The following is a 12,163-nucleotide window of genomic DNA, read 5'->3' on the forward strand; positions in this document are numbered from 1 at the left end:
GACAGCTGGGCTCTGCCTCACTGGACTTTGTGTGCTTTTTGTGTGCTGCACACGCAATCACACACATGTAGATTGTGTGCATTTATGCACACCATAGAGAAGCAGTGTGGTTTCAGTCCAGCCCCTCTGTCTCCCGAAACAACAGGATGCCGCCACACAGCCGTGCTGTTCAGACTGGCCTCACACGGAAAGGTTCACATTAAGTATAGGGAAGTTCACACACAAATAAGCATCCCACAAAACCCTGCCCAAAACACACAATAAACCTCACAGAAATGTGACGGTGAAATAAAATGGTAAAATATCCTCTTTTAATCCAATATTATATTTATCATATGTATTATATTATATACATTTATGTTATTATGTTTATCTATATATCACATATGTTATTACATGCTATAAAAATAGCATGTTATTATGCCTTGCTACATTCAATGTACACCGCCACTGTAAATGAAAGTGTCCGATTGTGTTTGTCCCTTTCACACCAAGAAACTATTGGAGCGCAAGCTGGCTTGTTAATCTCAAATTCCTTGCCATTGTGTCTGCATGAATGTTGTGTGTGTATGTTTTTGTTTGTGTATGTTGTAATTTGGAAACAGCAATGTCCTCTCGCTGTCAGGGTTCAGGCAGTCGGAGTACTAGCCAGGAAGGTCAATGATAAATGATTACACTTTGATAACAATAGGTGAGTGTAGGCTTGAAACTAATTTGGTTTACTGTAAATACTTCTTTGGGTGAGTGCATTCAATGTTGGAGGTAATGCTGATAATGGCGGTTGGTCATCATACATTGTGGCTTTCAAGAAAACCTTTTGTCAACACGGATTCATTTGGTTTTGTGGAACTTGAGTTGTGGTTGTCGGAATGGATGAAGATTTGGCCTATTCCTCGCGTTTTTTGTCAGACTACTGAGTATATACCCCATAGGTTATGTCACCTTCTATTCTGAAGGGACATACAGTACTTCAACTGTTATGTGTGCCGCAATTTTGATTGTATTTGGTGGCAGCGATTCATAATTTCAGAAACAGGACAGAGTTTGGTAGCAATGATATCCAATATCTTTTCCTTTCCTTATTGTCATATTCATCATGACGTTTTCATTTTTCAGTTTTTCTGTCTGACTCATATTTTCTGATTCACACCGTTAAATGTTCACTCGAATGCAGAAGTCTGTGCAACAGATTTTTTGGTTTTGTTTTGACATTAGGGCTCCGTTCAGTACTTTAGTCACTTTCAGTTGAGTTAATGCACCTATGTCGATTGGCTCATTCAGTTCACCTGTGTATATTTAAGTTACCTGGTTTGTTTGTTTGCCGATGGATTAATGTCATGTATATAATGGACATTGACACACAGACAAAGACATGTGGACATAGACGCCAACTTGGCCTTTTGATCGCCACCATATCTGAGAGCCAGCGACTGGCATTATCTGTGGTTCTTCTGTATTAAAAGCATTGACATAGCCATCTCTTTACCAATTTCAATGAGTCCTGTTTATTCAAGGGTTATGTTCTTTATTATCTTTGTGTTTTTCGGTTGAGATATGTAAACATTGTGCATTTTATCCAGAGAAATCGCAGATGGCTCTGCTGATAGATTATCGGTCATGGAACCTCGATGGGCAGTGTTCAGCTTTTGAACAGCGATGTGGGTGTTAGAAAGTCAATCCCCATCAAAGATTGTCAGCCAAGGACAATTCTGGTTGATCAAATAAAAAATGTTTGTAATTTAAGGAGCAAACAATGATGCCAACGTGAACAAATTTGTGGCATTTTTTTTTTTGTGCTGCTGTTCCCTCTAGATCCAAAGGAGAAGGACTTTAATCTCTCCAGCTATGCCAGTTAGGGAAAATATGAAACAGGGAATAGAGAAAAGAGAGAAAAATCCTGGTCTTGACACATTTTCTATTGGAATTGACAGGGTCACCTGATGAATTGATCAAACTTACCAAAATCACAGTAAGCCACAATACCGGACAAAATGAAACATTGCAGAGAATTTGTGATTTTTTGCATTGTGCTATGAGAATGAGTCACAGCAAATACAGAGCAACACAGCCACAAAGGGAAGCCTTTCAATTTCCCTCTAACGTGAACTGTTCAAATGTAATATTGATTGCAACATGAGCCCTAACAGTTTTGTCTCCTTATATCGACAGAGGGGCTGTGCTTTGTTGTATAACGAAGCACAGCAAACCAAATATGGGAGATTCAGAAGAAATTGTGTTAAGATGAATAGATGTTTTTGCAGAGCCTGCTGATGTTGTCCTCCACAGCTCCTTGGCGGCAGGCTTTATCAATCTAAGTGTGTGCATTCAATCTCCCATTCGTTGTATATTTTGAGCTGTAACTCAAAAAGTTCAGTCATTCAAATCCTCATCAGTAATCACTTGAGTGTTATGTCTGACCATCCAGTTTTTCAGAGCCTTTTCCTTGTCCTTTTGAGTGTTCTGAGTACATGAATCTAATCTAATACAAACATGGGCATGTGATACTTTGTGATACAGGGTTATATAATCTTGTCTTTTTTTAAATCACTCCTAAAAGTAACTTATTATATGTTCAATATGGCAGAAAATTGATAAAAGGTATTGCATGAACATTTCCTACATCCAAACAACAGTAGGCCTATGAATCTAAATCTGTGAGGTGAACATTCAAATATGTATATTAACAAGAATGTTATATTTATACACTGTGTATACCATGTTTTTTAATATGTAGGCTAATAGTTTCCTGAATTAATTATTAGGGATGTCATAGATGAACTATACAATGGGGTTAGAGCCTACTAAAAGTGTCTGAGAAGCTCAACCCTTGCGGACCACCAACTAAATTGCTGCCCAACAGGAAATCAACACATCCACACACCTCACAGCCTGTGTGCCCTGGTCGTGACGTCCAAACACCTCCGAACATGCACTTTTTGTCAGGCGGACCGGTAAAATAAATAAAAGATAAATCTAGCAAGTTATTCACGTTTTTGGGGGAGTGGCTTATGTTTTGGTTTGACACTTTCAAAATGTCTGTCTGGTTTCCCCAAAATGCCTACCCCACTTTAAATTTCCTGAGAATCCTACTATAAGGGCGAGTCGCCTAAGGATACCCATTCGCTAGTTGACTTTTAAGGAATTTAAGAGTTTATTTATTTTATTTGTTGTATTAGGGTAAAACCGTTCATACAGTGGTAGGGAAAACAGGTTTAAATAGAGAATAGGAAGGGGATAAACCTCACCCTGAGTAAACCTTCTTCAACACCTGAATAAGATAGCCACATAAATACTTAGGTGCAAATATTAAGCTTCAATCTATATTGTTGATAAACAGATCAACTTACATAGAAATTATATCTAAACGTTGAAAAAAAATTGAAAAGCTGGAAAAGCTAACGGGGGATAAAAAGCACTATCAAATTTACATTTACCACCCATTTAAATTAGTCGTTTTTATAATCATTTAAATTAAATCTATATATTTTATATAACATATATGGTTTATTGTGGTTATACTTTGTGTTATCTATACTGAAGTTCAACCTTGGAAAAATAAAATGCCTTTATTCCTGTAGCATCCAGTAGATGCCGCCACCGACAAGGCTATAACCAGGCTGATTCTTTCTCAGATCCAAACAATTGAGTGTCTTATTCATCATTCCCTGCATAACACCAGAATAAATATTTTAATCTGACATTGATAGGCCCATCAATACCAATTATTTTCATCAACATAATACACTTTTTTTAGGCTTTGTTTTTGTCTTGGCAATTTCTGTGTTTTGGATATATTATCTTGAATCTGGTGTGAAAGTAACATTGTGTGTGTGAACACCACCAGGGCCCAATATCAATCAATCATTCAATCCAAGGCTGATCCATGATCTTAATTGAGGATAAATGGAACCCCATGCACGTCCATGCGACCGGTACGTATCTGTCCGCGGACGCAGAACACTTAAAAGTACGTCCGAGCCTTAAACCAAGAGCAAACGTCCCTTTCACAGAACGCACCACTACTCGACTCAATCAGAAGGCCTGCCATGCAGCAACCGCACCGTGTCACATTGATCCAATGGTCCCGTATGATCAATGGTTTGCTGCTACAACTTCAAGTCGGAAGAATCTTTGCTTTCAAATTTACGGTCAAATATCAGAAGGTATGAATCAATCACTATCACAATCCACGCCAGAGTATCTCGAAGGGCTCTGAATACACAAACAGCAGTAATGTGCAGCCAACCCATGTCCCATGTGTCGCCATTTCAAGCTCTTTATAGGCAGTCTATTCAATGATCTCCAGTGTAAAAGCATGCTAGTGTATGCAACCACCAAATCTTAGTCATTTGAAGTTTTAAAAGGTCAGGCCCTATTTGAGGTGCATTTACCGATGCACATAGAGAACATGAGTTAATGCTATAAAAGGAGCATCCTGGGTGACACGGGAATTATAGAACAGCCTCCGCAGGTCATGGCGCTAGCCGTGGTGCTGATCTGTCGGTTGATTCTATTTAGCAAAAGGTTTATGATAATCTCACATCAGCGGCTCAAACACACTGAAAGACATTCAGTCAGATGTATTCATTCATTGTGTTGATTGTTCCGATAATCCCCCGCTCACTGCCTGAGAAAACGCTTTACAGGAGAAAGCTCACTCACGCTGGGGGACACAGGATATCCCGTTTAAGTAATGGGATGACCCCCAAGGTGTCCCCAAACTACAGAAGAGAGACAAGAGAACCTTTGCGTCGTTTAAGATCCAAGACTTAGTAAAGAGTTGCATTTCAAAGATGGAGACCATTTAGAGCCCAGAAGGATTTCAAGACGGATGTCACATGAGCCGGTTTATAGTTTGCAACATTGAATCAATTACAACTATCAGCCAGTGCTAATGGTTTATTCAACAACTATGAGAACCAAATAAACCAATAAATCAACTTTCAAATTGAAAAGTGCAGCAATGAAAAGCCATCAACCAATCAGGCTCAGTCTTCCACAGGTCTGGTGAGGTCTGTCTTGACGGCGGGCTGTTCGTGGCGGCCGCGGAGCCGGGTCATGTGCACCAGGGGCTTGGGGACGTTGGTCTCGCTGTCCCTGGTGGTCTGGCAGGCGGTGTCTCTGGGGGGGAACGTCTGGGAGTCGTTGTCTCGTCTCATGTGGCTCAGGTGGGTCTGCGTGGAGTGGGTCACCCTGCTCTGCAGGTTGGCCTAGTGGAAGGGGGTTGGGGGGATACAGTGGGTTCCTGAAGCATTACATTTGTGAATAAAGGTTGAATAAGACACTAAAGGTACTCCAGTGTCAACACGGTTTTTACCTGCGTATTAAATTCAGAGGCAGCCGACTTTGTGCTGGACGGTGTAATTTAGCCTTTTCTTTTGCACTCCAACCCTACATCAAACCTTTAATACTTTGCAGATGTTATTACTACCAACAAACAGCCGATTTAGAAAAAGGGTTGGCGAGCGGCAAGTGAAAAGGGGATCTGCTCAGCAAGAGCACGGCAAAACAGCCCCTAAAAGTATGCTTTTATGAACGCTATTGTGACGCTATTGCTGCTGCAAGTGTGCAAAAACCAGAGGAGATAATGTTGAAAAAGAGCAAGGAGGTGGTTTTCGAAGCAGTGTTTTTTTGTAGCTATTTTGTAGTTATTTTCCGTTCACTTGGGATTTGTATGTGTTATAAAGACAGACGAACAGACGGACCAGTCGGAGGGCCAGCCGGCGCAGCTCCCACTCGTTCCACTGGTACGTGGTCGCCAGGTTGGCCTCCAGGAGGTGGGTGTCCGTCTGGGTGCCGCTGTCGCACCGGCAGACCGCCTTCACCTGCAGGGTGCCCCCTGGACCCTGGACCCGACCACACACACACACATGCACGCACGCACGCACGCACGCACGCACACACACACACAAGCACGTTGTGTTTATACAATAGCCTAAGTAGGCACAGACAAAAATACTGGTCCATCCATTTGATTCAAATTGCTCAATAAGGCAACAAAATCTTGCAAGTTATAGGGATATTGATTATAGGGGGCCATGGACACCCAGATATATGGCCCTGCTGGGACTTCTGGGTGCATGACGACCAGTCTCCACTACGCACGCCAAAATAACGTACTGCAGCAATCAGGGAACCTAACTGCCATGTAAACACAGAAGCCCGGTAACTGAGGACTAACCTCGGAGTAGGGCGTGGCTCACCTTGGTCTGGGGCGTGGCTAACCTCAGAGTAGGGCGTGGCTTACCTTAGTCTGGGGCCTGGCTAACCTCAGAGCAGGGCGTGGCTAACCTCAGAGCAAGGTGTGGCTAACCTCAGAGTAGGGCGTGGTTTACCATTGACTGGGGCGGGGCTAACCTCAGAGTAGGGCGTGGTTTACCTTAGTCTGGGGCATGGCTAACCTTAGAGTAGGACGTGGCTTACCTTAGTCTGGGGCGTGGCTAACCTTAGAGCAGGGTGTGGCTAACCTCAGAGCAGGGCGTAGCTAACCTCAGAGCAGGGCGTGGCTAACCTCAGAGCAGGGCGTGGCTAACCTCAGAGCAGGGCTGGGCTAACCTCAGAGCAGGGCGTGGCTAACCTCAGAGCAGGGCGTGGCTAACCTCAGAGCAGGGCGTGGCTAACCTCAGAGCAGGGCGTGGCTAACCTCAGAGCACGGCTGGGCTAACCTCAGAGTAGGGCGTGGCTAACCTCAGAGCAGGGCGGGGCTCACCTTGCTCAGGGCGGGGGCTAACCTCAAAGAAGGGCGTGGCTAACCTCAGAGTAGGGCGTGGCTAACCTCAGAGAAGGGCGTGGCTAACCTCAGAGCAGGGCGTGGCTCACCTCAGAGTAGGGTGTGGCTCACCTCAGAGTAGGGTGTGGCTCACCTCAGAGCAGGGCGTGGCTCACCTCAGAGCAGGGCGTGGCTCACCTCAGAGTAGGGTGTGGCTCACCTCCGAGTAGGGCGTGGTCCCGGTGAACTGCTGGTGCAGCTCGAGCAGCTGGATGAGCTCGGGGCACCTCCGCGCCTGCTCAGCCACGCGGGAGGTGAAGTCGTCTGGGCAGCTGGAGAACTGCTCCGCGGCCTCCCGGGAGCTGAACACGTAGTACTTGTCCTGGAGCCTCAGGACGCCGATGCTGGGATTACCTTTAATTAACATGTGTTGCATTGTTGTTTCTTATACAAACGGACGCACCAATATTTTAGTAATTATTATTGGATTCTCAACCATAATCCAATGCAATAGTACAATTGAGAACACATGGATTTGTGAATGCGTGAAGTCATTAAGGAGCAGGTAGGGGTTAAGGGGCATCTTGTGCATGGATGCCTACAGGGAGGCTGAGAAAATTGGGGTACAGCATAACCTGGGCTCCTGAGCCCAGCCCCCCTCTCAGTAGAGGGGTATGACCAGAGGGGTCTGGGCTCACCCGGGAGCAGCAAGCCGTCCCTGGCGGCCAGGCTGTAGCCACACATCCCTCGGTACTGCAGCGGCAGCTTGGAGAAGTCCCCAGTGGTCCCCGGGAACAGCCACTGCCGGCCCCGGACCTCCTTTACGTTAACACGCTCCTCTAAAGACAAGGAAGGTGGTCAATGGATAGCCCCCTTCCCAAAGTTCCTGCCTGCCATTGATAAAGGATCATCTTATCTTATAACAGGAACACGCTTGTAGAAATCATACCAACATAGGAACTTTAATATAACTTTGGATGAGCCTAACGGCCATCTAGAGAACGTTTTTGACATGATCGCCAACGAAAAAACCTCTGACAACCAAGAACTCATCAGGTATGACACACTGGTGCTGCTTTTACTTATTGTAAGCGCAAAATGTACATTGTGCGCTAAAAATGTTGTACACCATGACCGCAATTCTTTGTGCACACCACGAACAAACAGAAAATGTGAATGTTGAGTTCACAAGGATATACATGCCACAGCTCGGTGTGATGTACAGCGTGGGAAACCTACGGATCCAAGTGACCAGACGGACCGAACAACCTCTATCCCGGACTGAACCCTAGCTCGTATGACGCCCTGCTCTGCGTCCCACTCACCCGCCGACTCGGCCATCCGCTGCTCGTCGCTCCTGACCTCCGACCCCTCCAGCAGGAGGTCCAGCTGTGCGGGGGGGAACAGCTGGCCCTGGGCCAGCAGGAAGGGCTGCAGGCCCAGGGCCACCGCCTCCTGCACGTTGAGGAGCACCATCTCGTCCTGGAGCCCCGCCCACAGCTGGGACAGCACTGTGAAGTGGGGCTGGAGCACCGCACTCTAGGTTAGCTTCATGCACAGCTTATGGGAGTTGTGTGCTACACATTCGGCCATTTCAAGGCACCCATCAGCAACACTGTGAACTCCCACAAGCAGCGGATCGAGCGCGTTGCCTCGGGTTATCGGGTTAAGGAGTCGGGGAAACTAGCGTGAATATAGATGTTGTTGATCTTGTCGATGCAGGAAGGGGATCTTTACTATTGTTAAAGGGCCCTCTCGCGCCTTGACCTTTCCATGCAGTGAAGCAACCATTCAACCATAACAATAAAATAAGTTGTTATTGTAATAGCTTTATATACCACCTTCCCAACTTGTGTATAACACTTATGGTTTTGGTAATTTATTTCCCCCTTATTAAATATTATTAATCTTAATTAATTTGGCTGCTTTCTTTTCAAAATAATGAAGGAAGAAGGCAAGCTGGGAAATGCTCATTTGTCCAATGAATTTGTGATAACATGTGTGGTGGACGTCAATTTGTACCATTTAGGAGAGGAATTTCTCTGCTTTGAAATTTTCTAGAGTGGTTGTGTGTGTCCGTGCGTGTGTGTGAACACAGAAGCATGCATTTGTGTTTGTGGCGAGCCCCAAGAAAAGATATTTGCACCAAGGACCACACAGGAGGGAAGATCTCTGGTTTGTAGTCACGGTAACAGTGAGAGTAGAAGGAGGAGGAGGGGGTGGGGGGGGGGGGGGGGGAGATACGTACAAACACCACCGCGGTGGACACGGCCATCCTGGTCTGAACCGCTTCCTTCAGGTTCAGGAGGCGGGACTCCAGGTCGTTCTGCAGGATCTCCACCTGCCTGGCACACAGAGCCACGTCAGCCTGCAAGACAGACAGACAGAGCCACATCAGCCTGAAAGACAGACAGACAGAGCCACATCAGCCTGCAAGACAGACAGACAGACAGAGCCACGTCAGCCTGCAAGACAGACAGACAGAGTCACATCAGCCTGCAAGACAGACACACTGACTCACATCAGCCTGCAAGACAGACAGACAGTCAGGCATAAGACTGCAAGACCAAAAGACCAACATCAGCCTGCAAGACCAACAGCCAGTCAGACATCAGCCTGCATGACAGATACACAGACCCCCATCAGTCTGTAAGACTGACAGACAGACCGACAGACCAACATCAGCCTGCAAGACAGACCGACAGACCAACATCAGCCTGCAAGACCAATATACCTGTATCAGCATGCAAGAGAATACCTAACTTCCCTTGTAACTTAAGTATAAGTAACAAGGTCTCCCTCTCCTCTCCTCCGCCGCTAGACCCACCAGTATTACTTTGAGGAGGGCTTCGTGCTGTCGGACGTTGTACAGGGCCTGTCTGAGCAGGACGGGGGAACGGTCAGACTCCTCGGCCGGCTCCTGGCCGCCCGCCAGCATCTCCAGCAGCGCGGTGTACCTCCAGGCCAGGCCCTGCGTCTGGAGCAGTGAGGCCTCTATGGCTCCGCTGAGCTCAGGCAGCGCCTCGTTCAGGAGCATGGGCACTGTGGTGCACCAGGGGACAGGGTCAACAGCCTGCAGTTAGACACACTGGAACCAACCTGATTGGTCCATTCACACAAGGGTGCCAAAGTAGATATTTCTGCTGATTATTATTTACCATGATGCATTGCGCCGCCTGCACAAGATTCTTACACTGATTTACCCATGAATTGTAACCATTTTGAACCGTAGACCAAGGCTTAACTTAAAGTTCTGTTTCGTCCTCTATGGCGACACCTATGGCAATAAACGGTAATGGCGGGTGTGTTTTTCGACCAAACCACACCCAAGTGAGTTGAAGAGGGAGAATGTTGCATTAACTACCCATACCCTCTCTGATTGAAAAACCACGGCTGGGTGATGGAAAACTCTGGGATTTTGGGACACAACCGACCGTCCAACATCGAGTTCCTAACATTCCTAAAAACGTCCCAAGGGGGCCATAGGCTCCTTTGGGTTTGGAGTCCAATCCCTAACCCTTAGACCCTCATCCTCCATCTGAAATCTTTCTCATCTGATATCGGCGGTAACGATGAGTGAACTCACAGTCGTCAATGCCCTCCCCTCCCTTGTTCAGGAACTTGTTGAAGATTCGTATCCCCGTGACGACGGCGGTCAACTCGGCCAGCTGCTGCTCCTTGTCCTGACTGGAGAGGGACAGGAAGGACACCAGCTCCTCTTGAGGAAACACACTCTGCAGCGCCGCTGGGACAGGAAGTAGACACAGGAAGTACAGAGGTTTAGGGTGGAAGTAGACACAGACAGGAAGTAGCCACAGACAGGAAGAAGGGAGGTTTAGAGAGGAAGTAAGACAGATACAGACAGGAAGTAAAGAGGTTTAGAGAGGAAGTAGCCACAGACAGGAAGTGTGGGGGTTTAGAGTGGAAGTAGATCGATACAGACACACAGGTCCCCAGGTCATGCTGAGGTAACGTATTCTGCAGTGCTGCTTGGACAGGAAGTAGACACAGACAGGAAGTATGGGGGTTTCGAGAGGAAGTGGTCAGACACACTCTGAAAGATCCTGAGATCCTGGTGAGGAAACACATTCTCCAGCGCTGCTGAGACAGGAAGTAGACCTACAGACAGGAAGTAGATACATAGACAGGTAGTAGAGAGATACAGGCAGGAAGATCGCCACCTCCTGCTGAGGAAACGCATTCGGCAGCGCCGCTGGAACAGGAAGTGGACGGACACAGACTTCCTGTCGGTGTCTTCGGACGGTGTCCTTCCCAGGTGCATCCCGTTCCTTCAGAGACCCCTACCTGCGACCTCCCGGACGGTGTTGACATCGTTGGGCGAGCCCACCCCGGAGCTCAGCAGCAGGTAGCTGATGATCCTGCGGTAGCGCTCCTCCAGGTCCTCCTGCGTCCCGGCCTGCATGTCCATGATGTCCCGAAACACCGGGCCCAGCCGCGCGGCCAGCAGTCGCTGGTGCTCCTGGATGAACTCACCTGCCGGTCCGAAGGATTTGGTCGATTACCAGTACAACAGCCAAGGATTGGTTTACCAGGCCAATATGAGTATTGGTCAATCATCCAAAGACCCAACTGAAGAAAACACCATGTTTGTATGTGGAGGATAAACATTTAACAATTTGTAAACGTACAAATAAAGTTTGATTTAAACTAAATTGGACGCTCCTGTTACTATTTCTAGGACAAAATGATGCAGAATGTTGAATACACAAATACAGACTGAAACAGTGTGTGAATCGATCATGGGTTATAAATGTGATTTAATGAGAACAAGGCCCAACTCACGTCGAGATGTGTAGTTCATGTCAAAGTAAACCTGCATCTTTAATGTCTCGAGGGCTGGACTGCCTTCCTCGGTCAGTTTACCCACACACAACTGTGAAGAAAAAACATTTAAAATGGTCACATTAGAAAAATATGAAATTAATGGTAATTATTAAGTCGAAGTGTTGTTAAAGAGTGTTTACTGTTACTTTACCTCTACCAGCTGTCTCACGTCCTCTCTGGTGAGAGTCCGGTCGACGTTGAACCCGTTTTCCGGGTCCAGAACCACAGCCTTCACCTGCGGACAATTTATTCTCTACATTTATTCACAGGCAACTTACACCTGTAACGCATTACACAGTATAAACTCAGTATAAACTCACCATGAAGGCCACCAGCGTCTCGGACGCGGCCTGGCCCTTTGCGGCGCATTCCTCGCCGATCTCTCGGATGATGTTTTTAATCACGCTTTCTGCCTGAGCTCTGGACATCTCTATACTAATTAATTACACTATGGGCTGTCAATCATGAACGGGTCGATACTGAGGAGGTTTGAAACCAAGACAAACATCGACTTGTTGAGGGTTGTCAGGGTAACTGACCGCCTCCTGTCCACTAGATGGCGTCCTTGTCCACAATACAATACACAATACGGCTTAACAACCGTTCGTC

At 46.6% G+C, this 12,163-nt stretch overlaps 1 protein-coding gene across 1 annotated transcript; it reads right to left on the minus strand.

Annotated features, from left to right (window-relative positions):
- Positions 1 to 4,988: 4,988 nt before the first annotated feature.
- cfap206 (cilia and flagella associated protein 206) lies at positions 4,989 to 11,982 on the minus strand (the record flags this gene model as incomplete). The annotated part of the gene is made up of 12 exons (XM_079754021.1): positions 4,989 to 5,210; positions 5,706 to 5,846; positions 6,930 to 7,123; positions 7,408 to 7,548; positions 8,035 to 8,233; positions 8,958 to 9,077; positions 9,537 to 9,751; positions 10,296 to 10,454; positions 11,015 to 11,203; positions 11,513 to 11,603; positions 11,706 to 11,789; positions 11,875 to 11,982. The coding sequence occupies 12 exons, from the start codon at positions 11,980 to 11,982 to the stop codon at positions 4,989 to 4,991; spliced, it is 1,863 nt and encodes a 620-aa protein (XP_079610147.1).
- Between the last annotated feature and the right edge of the window lie 181 nt (positions 11,983 to 12,163).

The sequence above is a fragment of the Pollachius pollachius genome (genome assembly GCF_949987615.1).
Source record: "Pollachius pollachius genome assembly, chromosome: 16".
In the NCBI taxonomy this organism is placed as follows: Eukaryota; Metazoa; Chordata; class Actinopteri; order Gadiformes; family Gadidae; genus Pollachius; species Pollachius pollachius.